The 21,241-nt window shown below is 43.8% G+C and overlaps 4 protein-coding genes across 4 annotated transcripts; 3 read left to right on the forward strand and 1 right to left on the reverse strand.

The window, feature by feature from the left end:
- The first annotated feature begins 86 nt into the window (after positions 1-86).
- LOC108106680 (lachesin) lies at positions 87-12,090 on the forward strand. The gene is made up of 2 exons (XM_017213911.2): positions 87-954; positions 11,260-12,090. The coding sequence occupies exons 1-2, from the start codon at positions 417-419 to the stop codon at positions 11,799-11,801; spliced, it is 1,080 nt and encodes a 359-aa protein (XP_017069400.1). The 5' UTR covers positions 87-416; the 3' UTR covers positions 11,802-12,090.
- A 484-nt stretch (positions 12,091-12,574) lies between these two features.
- Positions 12,575-15,389, reverse strand: LOC108106679 (augmin complex subunit dgt5). The gene is made up of 5 exons (XM_017213910.1): positions 14,909-15,389; positions 14,566-14,843; positions 13,278-14,502; positions 13,023-13,210; positions 12,575-12,958 (listed from the first exon to the last, which is right to left on the reverse strand). Exons 1-5 carry the CDS (start codon positions 15,001-15,003, stop codon positions 12,687-12,689), a joined length of 2,058 nt encoding a protein of 685 aa, XP_017069399.1. The 5' UTR covers positions 15,004-15,389; the 3' UTR covers positions 12,575-12,686.
- Positions 15,390-15,709: 320 nt separating this feature from the next.
- On the forward strand, positions 15,710-18,830 carry LOC108106724 (25S rRNA (cytosine-C(5))-methyltransferase nop2). The gene is made up of 3 exons (XM_017213961.2): positions 15,710-15,903; positions 15,967-16,982; positions 17,044-18,830. Exons 1-3 carry the CDS (start codon positions 15,807-15,809, stop codon positions 18,655-18,657), a joined length of 2,727 nt encoding a protein of 908 aa, XP_017069450.1. The 5' UTR covers positions 15,710-15,806; the 3' UTR covers positions 18,658-18,830.
- A 66-nt stretch (positions 18,831-18,896) lies between these two features.
- Positions 18,897-20,936, forward strand: LOC108106726 (endothelin-converting enzyme 2). The gene has a single exon (XM_017213962.2). The coding sequence runs from the start codon at positions 19,010-19,012 to the stop codon at positions 20,912-20,914; it is 1,905 nt and encodes a 634-aa protein (XP_017069451.1). The 5' UTR covers positions 18,897-19,009; the 3' UTR covers positions 20,915-20,936.
- Positions 20,937-21,241: the final 305 nt, after the last annotated feature.

The raw sequence follows: 21,241 nt of genomic DNA on the forward strand, positions 1-21,241 counted from the left end.
CCAATTCGTACTTCGGTGTTTTTTAGGCATACAATAATGGCCCATCTCTATAAAACTCGCGCTCTTGTCGGCGCAATTTTTAAAGCCTGGGTTTCATTCGTTCCGCGACTTTCGAACTGTGAAGTTGACTTTGTGACGCGTTACCACCGTCTTGGCCAAAACTCGTGACTGATCGAGAGAGCAAGTCTGAAACCAGCTTAGAGCGAGAAGACAAGTGTTGGACACTGCAGTTCAGCATCCGCGTTAGCCGTGCAAGAGAAAGAAACGGCCATAGTCGTCTTTAGTTTTTGGAGACGTCTTCGCCGCGCTCTCGCATTCTCTTGAGAAAGATAGAGATCTTGGAGCGCACCTCTTGAGAAATACTGTATATTATATCGCGCGCTTGCAGGGTGTGGTGCTAAAAGTCAATTCATAAGATGTGGCGCCCGAGTATCTTAAATTGCGTGTGGAGCACCCTGCTCCTGGCTATTGTTATCCAGCAAACAGAGGCCCAGCGAACTCCGACCATATCCTACATCACACAGGAGCAGATCAAGGATATTGGCGGAACTGTGGAGTTCGACTGTTCGGTTCAGTATGCCAAAGAGTATAATGTGCTGTTCCTGAAGACGGACAGCGATCCCGTCTTCTTGTCCACGGGATCGACGCTGGTCATTAAAGACTCGCGCTTTTCGCTGCGATACGATCCCAATTCATCCACCTACAAGTTGCAAATTAAGGACATCCAGGAGACGGATGCAGGCACCTACACCTGCCAAGTGGTGATATCTGTCGTTCACAAAGTCAGTGCCGATGTGAAGTTATCGGTGAGGAGACCTCCCGTTATCTCGGACAACTCCACGCAATCGGTGGTGGCCAGCGAGGGCAGCGAAGTCCAGATGGAGTGCTACGCCAGTGGCTATCCCACACCCACCATCACCTGGAGGCGAGAGAACAATGCCATTCTGCCTACGGGTGAGTTTCGTCATTAATTTCCATAGTTATTTGTAAGTTATTATTTTGACTTACGCTGGTTAAGCTAGCAGGTACGTTTGATGGGGCGCGTTCTCTGGCTCTCATTTCGCTCCCGCTCTTTGGGCACGTCGCTCTGTCCGTCCCGCTTTGGCTTTAGCTTTTAACTGGGCTCCAGTGTGAGTGACCGTGACTCACTCAGGCGTCACCTTAGTTTTGTTTACTCGGCCTGTTGTTCTTCTAAATGGGACTCTAGCTCTTGCTCTGCCACCCCCAACTAGTTCGAGGGCTAAGTTTCGCAACACAAGATTGATTTTTCTGCTCTTTCTTTTTAGTCATTTTCTTTTTAAAGCATATAAGTACTTCCACCCTTTGTTAACTTAGTTGGCCTTTTAAGTTTTTTGGGAAAAACCAAATAACAAAAGAAAATCTAAAAAAACTGTTTAGCAAGTTTGTTAACTCAAGAGTATATTAAGTTTTCTATGAGCAGTTAGTTTTTGTGGCCTTGATTGCTGTTCTTATTCCGAACTTTTACAACATTACGCACTTTCCTAGAAAATATTGTTACTTGTTCTTCTATAGAATAAAAAAGTCTCCCTTGGCGAAATTATAATCTCAATTTGTGATAGTACGAAATCGGGATTCCAGATTGCTCAAGTTCAAAGGCTATCACAGTTTTTCTAAAATCTCATATTATTCCTCATATAAATACCTAGGTTCAGCACAAATATTTGTTTCACTTTAGCTAGAAATTATTTATGATCTTCCACCCTCTCTTCATTTTCCACCCATTTCAAGGTAACTGTCCATTTTCTTGGGAAATTCCAGGTCGGACAAGTGCAATGTGCTATCTCTAAATTGTTTGCGTTTCTTTGTTCTCTTCGAAAATCTTGAAAATGAGAGAAAAGCTAATAAAACAGTAAAATAATTTGGTGTCCAGGTAGATTGTACAATAGAACCGTCTCGCAAGGTTAATCCCATACAGGTGCTGCTGTTCTATAGCGATCACGATCTTTACCTGAACTCTGACCCTCAGACCGACATAATGGTTTCCTTTAACAAGATTGCAGCGTCATTTGCGAGGCAGTCGAAAGGCAATTAGTGTAACTAATCCGATAGTAACTTATTACCCAGAATAGACACACGGACACACCCTTCCTAGCTTTACTGTACCTAAAAGCTGGCTTAATTCTCCGGTTTTTTGTATCTATTAGCTGGCTTGTGCAATCTTTAATTGCCACGACATTGAGTGCTCCTTCTATGGTTAAAATAAAAACAGGCGTGCCCTGCTACAAGCTATAAAACCCAGCCGCAACCAGTTGGATACGCTCCATGGCAATCCAGAAATGGCTTAACTTTTTTTCGCCATAAATCAAAAGGGCCATTGGGTTTGAGGTCCAGTATTTGCCAGGAGTTTCACACTTTTCCACGCTCTAATTTAAAGCGCTTAAGCAAACAAAACTGTTCGTCCAGTTCGCTTTGAAATGCGCCAACGAGCCGAGTCAAATGTTTATAGGGGGTTTTCCGGGAGTTGGATTTGTGTCCATGGGTTAGGTGTACACACCCGGAGGTGGGCCGTGCACTGACGAGGAGCTCTTGCTGCAGCCTTTGTGCCGCATTTCACGTTCACGTTTCACATTTCCATTCCCATTCGAGCTTCTGAGGCATTCGACAACTTCAGCACGCGCAATTGCTTCCGCAACTTGAAAACGTTCCACGGACTGTTTGATGGTCTCCGGGACTCCAACTCTCCGCCTCTCCCAGTACGGGCGTAAACAACCCGTGCAAAAAAAAGGAACGGTGCGGCAGAGGGCTGTTTCTTACACATCAGACACGGTCTGGGCTTTGGGTGGGATAAAAAATAAAACTGAAAAATACAAAAATGAAACAGAGAAGGAACGAGTAAACAGCAAACATACGCAAACAAAGGGATCCTGAGAGCATGGCAAATGGGCTGCGCCCCCTGAACAACTCCCAAGCCCACACCCCTTACCTTTACGCCCTTCCCCTTTCCTCCTTCCGCCACCGAATTCTCGGCTACATAATTCTTATTTTGATAGCCGGCAAAATACAATCGAAGTATACAAAATATATATAAATTACAAGCTAAAAAGGTAACCCAAACAAAGGCCGGTGGTTCCTGGGGCGAGTACAATGTAAGAGATGCAAACAAACAAGCCGCGAGCGGTTCGCCCTTGCCCCTCTATCTAAACAACCCCTGATCCTCGATCTAACCTTAACCCCCGGCTCTGTATGTTCCCGCCCAGGGACCAACTGAGGAACCCCTTATCAACCGTTTCCGCTCACCAGCTCACCAGTTTTCAGGGTGTTGAGGAGTCCCAGGGTCCGTCCATGCCAATTTGTGCGTTGCCATGCAAATCGATTGGTTTTTTGTGTTTTGGTTTTTATTCATACATTTATTGAACGGCCAAACAAAGTTGATAGTAGATGGCCATTGAGTAAACACAGACATGTGCAGCGTTTGCACCTGGCACCTGGAGCTATCTGCTTTATATGCTGGCCCATGCAAAATCCGCTACCATAATAAACCTCACCTTGGCCCGGCAAATACAAAAACAAACCCAAAAGAAGCACGAGATATCAGACTTTTTTTTAGCAAAGAAAGCAAAAAATTAAAATTCAATTTTTGCTGAATTTTCAAACGACGGCAGCTGTCGACATTTGGGCTATTGTTGTTTTCTTTTCAAGCGGAAGTGAGGCATCTTTCAGATACTTATCAGTTCGAGGGATCGAGGATCATGCTAAATTAACTTTAATTGTTCAATTATAAGCCAGTGAGAGTACCAAACTCGGCTTCCAATCTCGCACAGATCACAGATCGGGGTGTCTGCGCACTCACTCTACTCGTATAATACAACTCCGGAACTGCCATTACAATCCACTCTCCCTCGGCTAAGTTCTTGATTAACTTTCATGCAAATTGTGTTTGCTGGCAAATTGCGAATTAGACTCAAGTGAGCATGATCAAGTATTCCAATTTCGTCATCAAACGCTAAGTGCTAGGGTGCAAGTCTTAATGTTAATAATATTTATGCTTAAACATTTCGATGCGCAATTGATGCTCAACTCGAGATCTCAACAGGCCGTGCACAAGATTAGTTGGCTGTTGGCTCTCCCCCCGAAAAGTATTTGGCTGCATAACGGAAAATTGAAATATATGTACATAATGAAATTCCTCAGATGCCAGAGGCAGCAGCTGTGTGTTTGAGTTTTAAAATATTTGCAAGCAATTAGGTTTGGCACACTCGCAATTAGAGGAGTGACGATGACTGGGGGAGTGGTCCGAATCCTTTGATGGTGGCTATGTTTTTATTTGTCCTTCTGCTGCTGCTGCTGCTGTTGATGTTGCTGTTGCTGTTTCCTCTTCCTGTTTGCCGTGGGTTGCATGCTTTATGGCCGCTTCAGTTTCCAGTTGCCAGTTGCAAAGTCAAAAGCAATAGCAATAGCAAGAGCAAAACGAGAACGGGAACGGGAACGATAAACGCCGATGACGTACAAAAAGCGTTGTGGAAAACCTGTTTGTAAATGTTGGTTGCTGGGGCAACGACCACTTGGTCAACATGGGGCCAACTGGCGGCTTTCAGTCAGCCACAAAATGCACAGAGTCGAAAGAGAAGAGAGCCCTTTGTGGCAATCACTCAGCTTGAAGTAATAACTTGTTAGTTAATAGCTGGAATGCACGGCTAAATCGTCCCAGTTTCCGTCTGTCCAAAAGGGCCATTTTGCATGTCCATATCCCTTTCCATGGGTTTATCACAGTTATAGAACTTTGTCAGTTTAAGATAAACTAAAAGTCGTGTTTTTATGTCTGATTTTGAAATACAAATTTATTGAATTTCACTCGATAAAAGATTATGTTATAGTATAGGATAGGATACCTGCTCTTTAAACCCATAAAAGTTCCTAAGTCCCTATCCTAATGCATATCCCTTGAATCACTAAACAATTAAAAAATGTTTAATGAATAAATAATCTTTCAAGATCTTTTTTCCCTGTGTAGAGAATCCCTTTCACTTCACATACATTTCGGTGTGGCAATTCCCTTATTTGTTTAGCACTCTTAGCTGCATGTTTCACCTTCAGACCGGCTTTTTAATCCTTATCACACTCACATTCTCACACAATAGGACACGCGGCTTTACCAAGCCCCCCAACCCAATCCAGCCCAACCAAGTCCAACCCATCTCACCTCCCTTCAAACGCAATTGTTTGTGCCGGGACTTAGCCAATATTTATTTAGGCACTCGGCTCACAAGGGATTTACGTCGGTCAGCCTTCTTTCACTCGCTTATCCAGTTCTTTTTTGGCATAATTGCTATTTTAATAGTTTTCTTTACAATTCCTTGATTTATGATTCCCTGAGTCGAGCAAGTACAGTCTGCAATTGAGTTTCCCCAGACGCCGAGTAGTAGTAGCGAAGGTGGAGTGGAGTGGAGTGTAATCCAATAAATGGCATGCCAGGCGGCATAACTCTCGGCCAGCTATAATGTACTACTCGAGAAGGAAAATCACTTTTGAAAAGTCAACAACACAGCCCAGCCCAGCGTCTGTGGCTTTGTCTGTCGGTGGATTGTGGGTGGTTGACTGTCCGGAGGGTGGATCCATGTCACTCGGTGCGGTTTCAAGGCGAAGGCCCACCAAAGTGGGTGCATTCACATGTCTCAAGAGCTTGTTATATGCTCGATATGTATGTGCAGCGGTTACAGCAACCTCAGCCAGAACAAGTGAAGCCCTCACCCAGCTCCATTCCCGGCGCCTTTCCTCATCCCCATGTTGATGTTCCTTGATGAGTTTGGGGTGACAAAACAGGAAGAGGCGACAAATTTGCAGAGGCATGCAATTTTTCCATAAGAGTGCCTAGCTAGAGGAGTAGGAACTGCAGCTTCTGGCGTTGCATTTACCAGGTGTTCCTGGGCAATCAATAAAAGAAGCTGTTAGCTGGGGGAATGAAAGCGTTAACGCTCTTCGTGGGTTTAATCAACTCAAACCACTTGACTTCTGGGCCAAGAAAGCACTTCATTTCGTTGAGAATACGGAAAATAGCCATGCGAGAAAGTAAGCTATGGAGATGGTTAGCAGAAATAGGTATTCTAAACTAAAGTTACTTGATTTTCCCCACAGGTTTCTCTCTTAAATCTGGTATATGAACACTAAATAGTTATAAAATGAAAAATGTATAGAAATCAGGACAATCGCCAGAGGTTTTGTTGGCACACACACAGCTGACATGCAACAATGTTGCAAATTGGTATTTGCTGATTTGGCGAAACCATTTCCAATAAACGAGAACATCGCAATCAAATCAATCCCCGTTTAACTGAAGCATCCATTGATACCAAAGAGATGCTCTAAAAAAAAAAAGTGAAAATCGTGTTAGAATCAAAACACTGTGTGCACTCTTTTAATTGGATTTTTGCCAACCCATACGGACAGAACGGGCGGGATACGTGCAAGGAACGAGAGACATGACCCATCTGTGACATGCCCTGGAGCCATGATATGTTGGGTGGAATGGACTGGGGTTTGAGTTTGGGTTTTTGGGCTCTCTGGGTTGGTTTTTCATTTCGGTTGGGATGTGTGCAGCAGGCGCAAGTAATGCGGAGCGTCATTAAAAGCGCACCCGCTTCGGCATTTGGCTTTTCCTTTTTGCCTTTTGCCATTGCCAGTCCGTGTTTTAAATTATGATGAGTCACACACATTGTTGACGTGCTGCATTAACATTCATAATTTCCACATGGCAACGTTCGGTTCACAGAACCGTCGCTGAATCAGTTGACATTTGAAGAGCCCGGCGAAAGAGAGGCTTTTCCTGCATTTTCCTTAGTTCGCTACGCCAAGGAGACTTTCCGCCGGAGTTGCTGGCCAAATTGCAGGAAATTGAATGGGGGGAAAAACAAATATGGCCGCGGGCCTAGACTTTCTGGGAAAGGGAAAGCGCTTGCATCAATGTTATTTCGGTTAGTTGTTGTTCTTGCTACTGTTGTTGTTGTTGTTGTTGTCGATGTTCGTCACACGTTTTCCCGCCAGCCAGGGAAAAAAGGGAGTGAAAAAGCGTCTGGCTCTGTGATTGGTGCGGATATATTTTTTGCATGCCAGTCAATTTCCATTTCCCTGGAGGTGGACGCGTCCTGCGACCTTTTTTTGGGTGGTTGTTTTACCACCTAACAAAATGGCGTTCAGCGGCGTTTGTCGCTTTTTAAGTAGTTTATGAAAAATTAGAAACGGTAGCAGAGCAGAGCAACCCTTTCCAAATACGTTGTCACCAATTTTCCAAGCGAGCGCGCAGTTGACGGCAGGCGCTGAAAGTCATCCAAGCAGGAAGCCAAGACCTAGACCCGGCTTTTAAAACTTAGCGGGTCATATACTCGTATATTTAGGTATATCATACACCTACACCACACCTGTCCTCTGCACTTTTCCATTTCCTCTGGAGCGGCACAAAAAGAAGTTGCATCCTTTCAGGCCATTTCAATGTTCCTATCTACCTGCACTTCTCACCTTTTCCCCCGCCCGTACTCCGGCTCCCAAAACTCAATTCTCACCTCTGCCTTTGCACAATTTTCCTTTTTCTTCGGCTCTGTTTTCGTTGCCTTCAACTGACAATTTATCTCTGGTTGTTTGGCCAGGGAAACAGGGAAACAAGGGGACCAAGGGGTGTTGCGTTAGCAACGTTGTTTTCATTTCGCATGATGGCAGGCGGAGACAGAGTTCCAGACAGGTTGCCTTCAAGGAAGGGCCTAAAACAAATGTGGACCCGCCCGCCTGCCATGTCGGGGTTTTCATTACCTTTTGAGTTTCCATCTTTCCTGCCTGCACTCTCTTTCCTTGCATTTTCTGGTTCTGTTTCTGTTTCTGTTTTCCTTTCATTAGTTGTCAGAGATTGCCGAGTCAGAGATGGACGCGCACCATCATCATCATCATCCTGCGCCCGACCCGGTGCAAAGTGTTTTTAATTCTCTCATTAGTAACTGAAATTACTCCACACCATTCGGTGTGATGGATGATGGTTGGCATGATACGGAGGAGAGAGCTATTTCCGCTGGATATTGTTTGGAAAGATCTTTTGTGGGTCCCTCGCATGCGGGTTTCTTCATTGCAGCCTCTCATTATTAGATTGATTGAACTGAAATTTACTCATAATTTGTCAATCCGTAATGGTTAGTTATTGAAACAGACCTCTAGGGAATAGTAAACAGAGTTAACAGAGCAAAGAGATCTTGGATCGAAGAAATGGTATTTAGAACCAAGTCAACCCTTGCCTTAAGCTTGTTTACGAATGATATATGAGTCTGGTTTACGTAATTCGATGCCATCATTACAATGTTTTCGATTCATGAACTCTTGAATATGTCTCGAATTCACATTACCCAGCCATTCATCTTACATTAGGGGTGTTCTGTTTCAATGACTTTATGCTCTAGTTCATGAATTTGAACCCTCAAAAGTGTCGCAAGCATCGAGTCTGGAGTCAATTCATGGCATTCTTTCTGCATTAATTACAACCATAGAATGAGAAATGTCTCGTATTCAAGAAACTGGCAGCTGGTCTTTGCGCTTTTCTCTCTCTCTTTGTAATATCTCTCCGGTTCTTTGTTTGTGTCGCATAACTAATTAGCAATTAAACATTGCCACTTTCTGACACGCCCCAATTACGCGCATGCGCGACCTCCACGCAACCCATAAAGCGTTTTTTGTTCAGCTCACATGCTAACGGTAAAACGAGGTTTACAGGCGACAAATGTTTGGGAACATTTGAAGTTCTAAAATTCTAAAATTCCTGGGTTCTCTTTGTACCTGACTTGCATATCATTTCACAGGCCACTGAATACGCGGTAGTCCATCAAAACAGAAAAGTAATAAAAAATAGTAAAAACATTTAACACTATGTTGCGCCTGCGCATTTGTTATTTCGAGTGGGTAGCCTGTGAACTATATGTCTGGGCAGCCATTACAACTATTACGACTGCATTCGATAAAGGGTTGACTGGTATATAGAGTTTATATATGTATATAGAGCTAAAGTCATGCTGCTGAGCTTAGAACTGAATGCAAGGTAGAGGGCAACAAAAACAGAAACAGATACGGAGATGACTTCTGGGCTAGATGCATACTCATGTATATACAGAAAGAACCTGTTTTGGGCCTGGGTTTCTCTGGGCACTTACAGTAAACGCTCGTAAATTACAAACACAACTGATTTTACGTTACTCGCTAAGCAAGGAGTAGTTAGCTTTAACTCTCTTTGTTTTAAGGGCTGAGAACAATTTGCGGTTTTTATTTTGTACATAATTAGGCATATAGTCATGGTTTACCATTTTAAAAGTTAGTAAGTCTGCATTTATATTATGTTTGCTCTTTTTAGTTTTCCGTTCAAGTTATGTGGTTTCTATAAGAATACTATTAACTATTTCGGATTTAATCAGTAAACCCACTCCTCCTAAGTTGTATGATTTCGTAGACCCTTTCTTTTTAAACTCGAACTCTGTTTTCTTTTCCAATTGTACAAACACAAATGTCTTCTACTCATGACACTTTAATCCAAAGTGAATCATTTTCCATTGGACTAATTAAACAAAGACCTCGCCTGCTCTCTCTCTATATAGTCTGCTATACGAATATGTATATATTTATGCATATATATTGAAGTATATTTGGACTCGTGTGTGCTTTTCTAATATTGAAATGAGTTTGTTGCGTTGTTTTCTCAGATGCCCGCATCCCGATGCCATTTTAGCTCGTCAAGCGATAGAGTTGTTGGGCCACCGCCTAAGCCGCCCATTGCCATGCTTTAGGGCGGCGGGATGGGCTGTCAATCCAATTTTAATGAAATGTGTTACTTCGATTCCCAGGCGCAATTAATTTGAAATGTTTCAGTTGAGCAGGCACAAGCCGCACTCGAATTTTCTCCCCCCTTTCATCTCGTGGCCCGCATTTATGTGCAATTCGCATAAAACATATTTTCAGGGCATTCCAGAGCTTTGGTCAATGCTCCTGATGTTTCTACGGCTACTCCTCATCTTGCTGGCTTTCAACTCTTTTTTGTGGACTGAAACAAAATACGTTAAAATAGTGTGTGGAATAATATTTGTGTATTAAAGTCTGACATTCCTATTCCTTCAATGTAATTTCTTTAAAGATATTTAAAATTCAAACACAAATAAGTTCATATGTTTTATTTTCCTAAGAACCCACTTTGTTTTCCCAGTGTACTTCTGCTCCATGTAGTTTGTGTCAATTGTTTGAGCCTGAATTGTTTTGGCAAATGTTTGAAGAGCAGCCACAGACACGCACACATAAGCGGGAGTATCTGTGTGTGTGGATGAGGGAACAGATCCCTAGGCTCATTGCACTCGTTTCTACTGCATCATGCAGTATACAGTACGTAGTGCACCCCCTAACCACCCTCTTTCATCCAGGTTGAGCTGAGCCAACTTCCGGTTATGAACCCGGAGCACCTTTCGCATTTCGCATTTGGCATTCGTAGTGCAATTCCTATTCCCATTCACGTTAACGGTTCAGTTGCTCAGCTCATACTCATACTCATGCCCATGTCCATACCCCTATCCCAATCCCAATCCCATTCCTTCCGTGCACTCATGGCTAAGTGCAGTGGCTGGCATACTCCGTTTTTCAAAATTAGTTGGCAACGCAAACGAGCAGTGGCCCAAACAAAATGCTTTACTTGTTAGAGGTCATTAACGCTGCCATTGTTTTGTGCCGGGCGCCTGGCATAGAGCATGGACAACTGGAAAAGGTCACCCGCAAGTGGCAACGGATGTGCCCCGGGTTGGCTCATTAAAATCGGATTTTTGACTCTGCCCCCGCTGCACAAACACAATAGATTGCGCCCCGAGAGCGTTTAGAGCTGCTCCATTAATGGCCAGTGGATGTGTTCGCACTTGAACGCGCATCGCTTAAATAGCGGATAAGATTAAACCTATAATGGAAATGATTTAACCACCGCACTCAAATGAGCAATCGTCTATGTTGACACTTAGTATTATGGCTTTTAAGGCAACTAAAAGATCGATTTTACATGAACGTAATAAAAACAGCTAACTATGAGTAGTAGTATAACTTCTTATCAGGGGTCTTTTCTCAAACCACCAGAATTCTCAGAATAACATAACTTTAGATATGAATTGCATTTTGTATTTACAAAAGATAAGAATTATATTTCTTTTTAAATACGGGCGTATTGATTAGTTTAAGATTTGTATACTTTGTATCTTTAATATTAAAAAAAACAGATTACTAATATAATATATTTCCTTATATTGCTTGCAGATAGCGCAACCTATGTGGGCAACACTCTGCGTATCAAGTCGGTGAAGAAGGAGGATCGCGGCACCTACTACTGTGTGGCTGACAATGGAGTGAGCAAGGGCGATCGGCGTAACATTAATGTGGAGGTGGAATTCGCTCCAGTGATCACCGTGCCACGTCCACGATTGGGACAAGCATTGCAGTACGATATGGATTTGGAGTGCCACATCGAGGCCTATCCGCCACCAGCCATCGTTTGGACCAAGGACGACATCCAGTTGGCCAACAACCAGCACTACAGCATCTCGCACTTCGCCACCGCCGACGAGTACTCCGACTCGACGCTCCGTGTGATCACCATTGAGAAGCGCCAGTACGGTGATTATGTGTGCAAGGCCACCAATCGCTTTGGAGAGGCGGAGGCGCGCGTCAACCTCTTCGAGACGATCATCCCCGTGTGCCCACCTGCCTGCGGACAGGCGTACTTCGCTGGAGCTGAGGATGTAGCCGCCACATCATTCGCCCTGGTGGGCATCCTTGCGGCACTGCTCTTCGCCAGATAAGCCAATAGGCCCACGGCCGCCGACTCCATACGCTCCAAGTCCAATTCCATCAACCAGCCCTCGAGTGCATAAACATATATAAAGTAGATATATCGAAAAACACACATCGTATAACCGCGCAATAGATGTCTCAAACGATTCCAGAAAACATACCCATCTCCAGTTATCAACTCGTTTTGTAGCTTCTGCTTCCGTTTCCGTTTAGTCCAGCCCAATTTTCGTACGTCCAATATTATGTCTTAAGTTAAGTATGCTAAGTGAAGGGCCAACGATAACTAGAACTATAATTTATTAGCACCTTAGAGCCAAACTCAATTCGAATCCAACCCAGCCGACCGCAAACGATGCATTTCACCTCAACCCCGTCCGTTTTGCTTTCTGATCTGGCACTGTATATGTTTTAAATATTTTTAACCTAAGCAAGATACATCACACAAGCATTCCGATTTTGCTTCGACAATTGAGAGAATATTTTATTTTTTATTTAATAAATAATAAAGTATTTTCGTAGCCCAAATCTGACAACTCGACTAACTATCCCCTAAGAAGAAAAATCCCCTCATCCCCTTAATCGAGGCAAAATCCATATTCGAATAACAGGCAACAAAAGTTGTGTACATTATTAGCTCTTAAGCAAAATGACAAAATTCTTTTGAATAATAAGACAAATTATGCCCAAATTTTTGTGTGGGTGTGAGTAAAATCAATTTCGACTTTGTAATAAAAAACGACAAAACACAAAATTTAAATTAACAAAAAAATCAATAAAAATATAAGAAAAACATACAAGGAACTGTTTTCATTTCAGTATTTAACAAGAAATTAATGTAATAATACAAGTTTGTAAATGAGAACGATGCAGTGATCATAGAATTAATAACAGACTTAATTAGGCTGGGTCCTAGACGAACCCCCGTTGGTGACCATACGATAATAGAGATTAAACTCGGCTTCGTAGTCAGCATAGCTGCCATTTTTATATAGATTTCCAGGAGGGACATAACGACGCAAAGGATTCTCAAGTAGGAAGTGGTAGATGCGCTCGGCCTTTTCCAGCTGCAATTGGGTCTTCACCCCAATGGCCATCAGATTGTCCAGCAATTGGTCAATTTCCTCGTGTTGCCGGCTCGCCTTCAGTCTCAAATCATGCGGATCAACTGGGGGCAGGGAGATATTTCTCAGTCAGGCGGATATGGGACAAAATGTCGGAACTGAGCTTACCAATTAACGGCTGCAAATTCAATTTCAAGTCAGACAAGTGTGCGGCAATTGCCGACGCCCACAAAATGCGTTTACGGACTTCCTGCAAGGCGCCGAAGGGTGTTAGCAAATAGCCGGGTGCCAATTGAACAGTGGATGCTAGCTCCTGGGCCTCGACAATGAGTGGATTGGCCGACAACAGGAAGGAGCTGTCAGAAAAAACATAAACTCTTAGTTAATTGGAAATATGTTCTTCTAAGTGAGAAAGGTGCTCACCAGGCACGTGGCATGCAATTGAACTTCTCCAACGGAATTTCCAAAAAGGTATTCAGTTCCAGCAAGTGCGAGGGTACAGTGGCCCCGGATGCAACCATCAGTGTGGTGGAAGCTGCTCCTCCCGGCATCATAGTTTTGTTGTCGAAGCTGCGACGCATAGTTGAGTTGATTGTGCTGCAATTCCCATCAAACTCGACCTTAGTGCTGGAGAACACGCTATCGTTTGCCAGGCAGAAGCTCTCCGATCCCAGCATAGACATATTGCTGACCTTTAGCTTAGTGCTCATTAGCTGAGACTTGGCGTTTTGCTTTTGTGTGGCCGCCTGCATGTCATCCAGAAGGTTTTTCATCATATTACGCGAAAAGAGGATCTTCTCTTTGATCTGCGACAGCTGCATCATATCCTGCTGGATGCGATTGATACTGGCGTTGATGTCACCATAAACCTGTTTCACAGAACCAAGCTTTAAATCGTGGTTTTCGAGATGTTTTGCGCCAGCATCAAGCTCCAAACGCAGTTGCTCGATCTGGTCGCGCAGAAATTCGTTTTGGGCGCGATTAAAATTGCGCATATTGTATTGCACTAGATAGTCGCTTATTAGTTCATCGGCATTCTCTTCATCGCATAAGCTTATCCCGTTGAAGCTATACACCTTCGTTTGCAGCTTATCCACAAAGACGCTGTAGTCTCTACAGAAGCGTTCCTCATTCTTTTCCAGCTCTTTTTGGGCCCCGAAGAATTTGGCCGCCAGACCCAGCATATCGGCTTTTGTTTTTAACAACTTCACCTCGTAGTTATTCAATGGTGGCTTGGACGTAGCACATTTGTTCTTTGTTTCATTCAGATGCATTATGTTTTGCAGTTGCTCCTCCTTGATCTTCATTATGACGTTCAAGAGCAAGGCGTTGGGAATATCGGCAAAGGTGGTCCTCATTTCATTCCAAAGGCGCTGCTTGGCATCTGGTAAACTGTGTACCGAATTGCCATCATCACACATTCCGTAGAAGGTCTCCAGCTGTTTCAGTGCCTGCTCCACGGCCCGGGTCGCCTGCACCTCACTGGCATTCTTGGAACTGAGCCTGACGGGCGTGTTGGCCAGAATTTGGGATTTATTGTTCAGCTCCTGGTCGTAGTTCTTGTTGAGCGATTCCAGCTTTAGCTCAAGGATATTGCATTTAGATTCGAGAAGCTGCTTTCGGTTCTCAGCACTGATGGTTTGAATGTCTGTGGGACACAGGATTCACAGGGTTAGATGAAGGGTTTTATTAATTTGTATTTTTTACCCACTCTTAGCCTTAATGCTGACGGATTGTTTTTGGTATTCCTTTCTGGTGTCCGCCAGTTGCTGATCCACCTTCTCCTTGTGCTTCTTAAGCTCCTGTATTTTATGGTACCTCTGAAGCTCCGGTGGCTGAAAACTCCGTGAAGCCAGCGGTGCCATCTTATCCTTATACCGGGCTACTTGGGCAATCAACAGGTTCTCACGCACCTCACGAACATATTCCACCGGATGTATTCGGGATTGCAGCTGGTTGAGAAGCAAACTCGAGCCTGACTTGAAAATCCTTTGGAGAAAACGCCGTTTTGGTCCAATGTTAGTTTGGAAATTTGTATTTTCACTATTAGTTACCTTCGGAGCGCATCATCGGTGGGTATAGAAGTGGGCGGACAGCCCAGGCTGGTGGCCCAGTTCTTAAAATCTGCGATTTTCTCTTGGTAAGTCATGTTTCCTATTTAATTCGATTCTTTGCAAAAAGGCGCAGTTGTTTAAACCGGGCATTCACAAACACAAGCAAATCAGACAGAGCTGGCAACTTTCTGCGATTTCTTTACAAGTTGGCAGCTTCATTAACGGTCATTTAAATTTAATCTTCTGTTCATTTTTTTTAAAAGTACGAACTTAGATTTAAATTATTTAAATCTTTTCTGCCTTAAGATTGTTATTAATCCCACAAGTAACTTTGTTTCTAATTGCTACATATTTACATTATAACATATAAGTCCAAATTAGCTTAGTTTTCGGTCACTATAAAGGGAACCAGTATTCTTCCGAAATAATAATATTTATTTATGTTTACAACATATTTGATAAGTTTTTATACATTTAAATGCTTTTGCTTAGTTTTTCCGTTTTTTGGTCTTTTAGTGTTGGAAAACACATACCTTGGAAAACAGCTGTGGGCATGAATAGCTAAATTAGCTAATTTATTCCCTTAGTAGTGATATAATTCCAGCGCTATTATAAATATATGATAAATGTAATCATAAAAACCCATAAGATAAACCCATTGATAAATTTTAATTCAATGTTGTTGTCAAATTAATTTATTATTAGCGTTTACTAAATATACCTTTCTTCTAGCTATTTAGTAGCTAAAAACTATGCTGCACTGACTATAACGATTCGTTCGTTGAGTAGTGTTGTAAAATCACCGCTGTCTTTTGAGCGGCGCACGTGGAGCAAAATCAAAGTGCTCACGTTTTTATTAAATTCTGCTCGAAAAAAACGAATAAATTAAATTAAAAATATGGGTCGCAAGGCTGAGTACAGTGATAAACCGAAAAAGGGACCTGGCCGAAAGGCGCGAAAGCAGGGAGCGCCCGTTTTCCGCAAACAATCGTTCGGTGAGTGCGGGTAAAGATTTGCCTCGACTTACATTTGTAAATTTCAAATGTTTAATCTTACAGCTCCCATGGAGGAGGAAGAAAAGAAACTTTCCCACCGGCAAAAGCAGCGATTCGTCAAGAGGGAGCAAAAGAAAGTAGTCCAAAAGGCCAAACTGCAGGAGAAGAAGGCTAAGAGTAAACTGCCGAAACCAGCAAAGCGGAGGACGGCTTACAACAGCGACAGTGATCCGGAGGATAATGAGGAGGAGGTGCAGCAGCAGGAGGCTGCATCCGATGAAGAGGTGCCTCAATTAGTTCCAGCTCCCAAAAGCCAAAAATCCGCCGCTCCCAAGGGATTTACAGATGACAACGATGCCTGGTTGAAACCCAAAAAGCAGAAGCAACAAGTGAAAAAAACAGAAACGGAGTCTGAGGATGAGGATGAAGATGAGGATGACGATGAAGACTTGGGGGATGACTCCCAAGATGAGCTAGAAGACGACTCCGAAGGCGAGGAAGGCCTTGAAGACGAAGAATCCGGTGAAGAAGAGGAGGATGACGAAGAAGAAGATGACTCTGACGATAACACCGCACAAGTTGGCAAGCTAGCCGATTTCTCCGATGATGATGGGGGCAACTCCGACGATGACTTTGATATTTCCGGTGAAGAAGATGGTGCCGAAGCAGACAGCGATGAGGAGGATGATGAGGACGATGAAGATGATGACGATGATGATAAGTTGCCCATTGAGCGCGCCAACAAGAAGCTTAAAAAACGCGAAGCTAAGGAAGCCCAGGAAGCTGACGATGAAATGTTGGAAACTGTTGATCGGCAGGATGTTTTCCAGCTGCCTAATGACGACGAAGAGGCCGAAAAGGACCTTACTTTACAGGAGGTGCAGCAGCGCATAAAAGACGTTAGTTTGGTACTTTCCGACTTCAAAAAGTACCGCCAGGCAGATCGGTCTCGCGGAGAATACATCGACTTGCTGCGCCGCGACCTGTGTCTTTACTACAGCTACAACGAGTTTTTGATGGAGAAGCTGATGGATATGTTGCCTTTAACTGAGCTTATGGAATATCTGGAGGCCTCAGAGGTTTGAATACTTCTAACGACAGGTGCTTAAAAGATAAATACTAATCAATTTTACTTTTTAGATTGCTCGTCCGCTGACCATTCGAACCAATACTTTAAAAACCCGTCGTCGGGACTTGGCCGGCGCTCTGATCAATCGCGGCGTCAACTTGGATCCCCTGGGCAAGTGGACTAAAGTGGGATTGGTCGTTTTTAACTCGCAAGTGCCACTGGGTGCCACACCAGAGTATTTGGCAGGCCACTACATGATCCAGGGAGCATCCTCGCTGCTGCCCGTGATGGCACTCGCCCCGCAGGAGAACGAACGCATCCTAGACATGTGTTCTGCCCCTGGTGGCAAGGGGTCCCACATTGCTTCCATCATGAAGAACACGGGTACGCTATTCGCCAACGATTCCAACAGAGATCGTATCAAGGCCATTGTGGCTAACTTCCATCGGCTGGGAATTGTAAATGCTGTGGTTAGCTGCGAAGATGGTACCAAACTCCGTGGTATTATTAGTGGCTTTGATCGTGTCCTGCTAGATGCTCCCTGCACAGGAACTGGCGTCGTCTCCAAGGATCCTAGTGTGAAGACAACCAAGTCGGAAGTTGATGTGCAGCGGTGCTACAACCTGCAGAGGAAGCTCCTCCTTACTGCCATCGATTGTACGAATGCGAATTCATCGTCCGGCGGCTATATTGTGTACTCCACTTGCTCAGTGCTGCCCGAGGAGAATGAATGGGTGATCGATTATGCGCTGAAGAAGCGAAATGTCAAGCTTGTACCCACTGGTCTGGACTTTGGAGTCGAGGGCTTCACAAAGTTCAGACAGCATCGGTTCCATCCTAGTTTAAACCTCACCAAGCGATACTATCCACATACCCACAATATGGATGGATTCTACGTGGCCAAGTTGAAGAAGTTCTCGAACACCATACCCATTACAAAGGAGCAGCAGGAGGAGGATGAGAAGCAGCTTGACGAGGCCATCGCGGCTGAGGCCACCACAGAAAGTACCGAGGAGCCTAAGGAGGAGGAGGAGGAGGGGGCAACAAAGGGTCCACGAAAATTGCTCGGTAAGCGAGCTGGTAAACCTAGTTTCACCGAAATTGAGCAGGAGCTGAAGAAAAAGAAGCGGGAGGAGAGCAAAACCAAGTATGTGGCCAAGGTATTTGAGCAGCCCGTAAAGGCGCCCAAAAAGCCAAAGCCGGAACAGCCCGCAGAGAAGAAGGAGAAGAAATCCCAGGCACCAGTAGAGAAAACAAACGGAAGTGAGGCACCATCGAAACCTGCGGAAAAGAAGAGCCAAGTCAACGGCAATGCTGCAGCTCCCAAATCAAATGCCAAATCATTCAAGAAAAAGAACCAAGCAGCAGCACCAAAGGAAAACGGAAACGATTCACCAATCAAACCAGTGGGAAAAAAGTCCACAACCACCGTCACTAATTCACCTTCCAAGCCTTCAGCACAGGAACAGAAAACGAAACCGCAGCAAAAGGTGGAACAGCCGGCGAAAGGCAAGCCATCCAAACTAGCCAAGGCACCGCGAGTGGATATTGATGATGTACCCATTCTGGAGGGCAAGCCTATCAAGAAGCAGAACAAGCTGAAGCAGAAATCCAAGCAGATCGGCCAGTTGAAAAAGTCCAAGACGGGTGCAAACGCGGGAAAGAAGCAAAAGTTCAAGAAGTGAACACCTTAGATCCAGTTTGGTTAAGTAGACTTTAAGCCTGTATAGTTGGGGTAGTCCCAACATGATTACCTGTTTTATATTGAGAACTGTCTTAGCTTTGGATTGAAGATTGAACTACAACAGTGCTGTAATTACCAATCAGATTCAATAAACACTAAGCTCAGATGAATGTAGTCACGAATCTGGTTTATAATATATTATATCGGTGGAATTGTTCTACTTTTCAGAAAAGAAGCTTTGTGTTGTATTGATTGAGTTATCAGTTCCAGTACCAAAGCTTTATAGGCAGAACAAAGGTGTCCAAGCTCAGCCGAGCTTAATTATTTTTTTCAGTACGAGTCAAACAAGCAACATGCAGAGTTTACTTCTGCTGTGCTCCTGCTTAACTGCATCATTAATCTTAATCGAAGCGGAAGTAGATATCAACATTGCTACGGCAAACCAGATTCACAAGAATCTCAATAGAACAGTTTCACCCTGTACAGATTTTTGGAATTTTGCCTGCGGAGGTTTTGTAAATAACTCGAAATATGTTGACAACTTTGAGTGGGTTGAGGATCAGTTTGCTAGTGCCATGGTGGAGTTCATGGAGAGCAATTTGGGTGAAGACGACAGCCGGACTCCGAGACTGATTCAAAAAATGCGATCGTATTACAAAGCCTGTAAGGAGGATAAACAGAACGTTAAGACAAGCGATCCTTTAGATGAACTCACAGATTGGTTGCCGGGCTTTAGCAAATTCCTCGAGCACGGCTTGAACGGAGTATTCTTCGATGAGCGCGTTGATGTGGCTGCAAATGATTCCACACGTCTGGTTATTCAGATAAAGATGCCGGAGTTAAGTGCCAGTTATAGTGCCCAACGTGCAGAGAGACTTTTACGTTTATATAAACTAGAGGATGAGGATGTGGTCAGAAGATTGATAAGGAACTTGCAGGAACTGCAGGATAAATATCGTGTCGAGAATCCTGTTGTATTTACATTCAATTACAGTGAAATTAAAAAGCAAATTCCCTTAATTGAATGGAATTCCATTTGCAGTCAACTACTGGGTGAAAATCATACTTCGGAGGAGTTGGATCAACTTCTTTTCGAGGTCAGTGATATGGAATACCTACAAGAAATTTCGCAGTTCTTAGCGAATTTAGACAGTCGCCACATAAACATGTATCTCCGAACACGCCTCTTTGTTTTCATTGAAGAGTCGAAACCTAGAGAACGTAATCCAAAGTCGTGCATTCATCACATGCGTGCTATTCTACCGCTGGGCATTAATTATATCTACGATCGTTTTGTTTACCAAAATCGAGACCAGGATACCCGTGATGTAGACAAGATTTTAACCCACTTAAAGAAGACCTTTGACATATACCTGAGTGCCAATCGCCTGAAGCTTACAGCACATCAATTAACTTATGTCAGAGCCAAATTGAAAGGCATTCAGCTGAAGGTGGGAAATTTACCTGAGGAAAAATCTGACGAATTCTATGATAACCACTATGAAAGTGCCAATTTTAGCGACTCAAGTTTCCTGGCCAATCTTTTTCAAGCCTTGGCTCTACGAACCCGACAACAGCATGCGGGCCTCCTAAATCCGGAATCCAAACTGGATCTGAAACGCTACTATGTCAACGATAATGTTGTGAAGGCCCGAACTTCTCCTTTTTATGAAAACGAAAGGAACACCATCACTGTACCAATGGAATTTTTGCAATGGCCTTTGTTCGATCATCGGCAGCACTCAATCTTCCGACAGAGTCTTTTGGGAGCAGTTCTTGGACACGAGATGAACCACGCCTTCGAGCAGGAAGGCATCCTCTTCGATGCCGCCGGAAATGAATCACTTGTTGGTTTAGAGATCAGGGAATCGCTAGCCTTTCGTAATGCCCTCAAATGTGCAGAGGGCAAACCTTTTGTTTCCTTAAAGGAACGCCTGGCTGATATTAATGGTCTTCAACTGGCCTACGACTCCTTCTTTGGTTTGGATCATGATTCCCGGCTATTCGAATACCGTCCGTATGCCTTTGAATCGGAGTTCACAGCCCCGCAATTGTTCCACCTGAGCTATGCCCAGTTCTTCTGCGGATCCCTGCCTCCGGTGATCGCCCATGATCGCGATGATGAGCGTGTGAACGTAAGCGTTGGCAATTTGCGTCAATTTGCATACGACTTCAAGTGCGAGACGAGCGACTCGTCCATCTGCGAGATGTGGCGTTCACGGGAGGAGACTGTTTCCACTTCAAATGGGCATCCATAACAATAAAATGTAATACAAAATATGTCTCGATGAAATGGGGAATTCTTTGAAAATGTTGGTATATTTTTTATAAATATTTTAAGGCTTTCTAAACTGAATGTAATCTAATTTTATAATTTGTTAGCACATAAATAATACGGTATCTTGCTAACTAAACTTCACGAAATCAGTTCAATAACAAACTAAAATTCCCTCACAACACAAGCTAGCTGATGGGTATTAGATGTCTTACTCCTGTTGAAAGTGGACAAAACCCATTTGGCGGGCCATTCAGCTTGAGTGTCAATTGCAGCTGACAGGCCATCGAAATTGCAATCACAATAACAA

This window comes from Drosophila eugracilis, unplaced genomic scaffold, assembly GCF_018153835.1.
Source record: "Drosophila eugracilis isolate 14026-0451.02 unplaced genomic scaffold, ASM1815383v1 contig_90, whole genome shotgun sequence".
Taxonomy (NCBI): domain Eukaryota; kingdom Metazoa; phylum Arthropoda; class Insecta; order Diptera; family Drosophilidae; genus Drosophila; species Drosophila eugracilis.

What these genes read in the sequence shown, in the direction of transcription:
- LOC108106680 (XM_017213911.2), top strand. Translation starts at nt 417, where the DNA reads ATGTGGCGCCCGAGTATCTTAAATTGCGTGTGGAGCACCCTGCTCCTG. An exon ending in CAATGCCATTCTGCCTACGG is followed by an intron (nt 955 to 11,259) that starts GTGAGTTTCGTC and finishes TATTGCTTGCAG; the next exon opens with ATAGCGCAACCTATGTGGGC.
- LOC108106679 (XM_017213910.1), bottom strand. Translation starts at nt 15,003, where the DNA reads ATGACTTACCAAGAGAAAATCGCAGATTTTAAGAACTGGGCCACCAGC. An exon ending in CGTCAGCATTAAGGCTAAGA is followed by an intron (nt 14,503 to 14,565) that starts GTGGGTAAAAAA and finishes TGTGTCCCACAG; the next exon opens with ACATTCAAACCATCAGTGCT. An exon ending in GAATTTGCAGCCGTTAATTG is followed by an intron (nt 12,959 to 13,022) that starts GTAAGCTCAGTT and finishes CCCTGCCCCCAG; the next exon opens with TTGATCCGCATGATTTGAGA.
- LOC108106724 (XM_017213961.2), top strand. Translation starts at nt 15,807, where the DNA reads ATGGGTCGCAAGGCTGAGTACAGTGATAAACCGAAAAAGGGACCTGGC. An exon ending in TTTCCGCAAACAATCGTTCG is followed by an intron (nt 15,904 to 15,966) that starts GTGAGTGCGGGT and finishes TTAATCTTACAG; the next exon opens with CTCCCATGGAGGAGGAAGAA. An exon ending in AATATCTGGAGGCCTCAGAG is followed by an intron (nt 16,983 to 17,043) that starts GTTTGAATACTT and finishes TTTACTTTTTAG; the next exon opens with ATTGCTCGTCCGCTGACCAT.
- LOC108106726 (XM_017213962.2), top strand. Translation starts at nt 19,010, where the DNA reads ATGCAGAGTTTACTTCTGCTGTGCTCCTGCTTAACTGCATCATTAATC.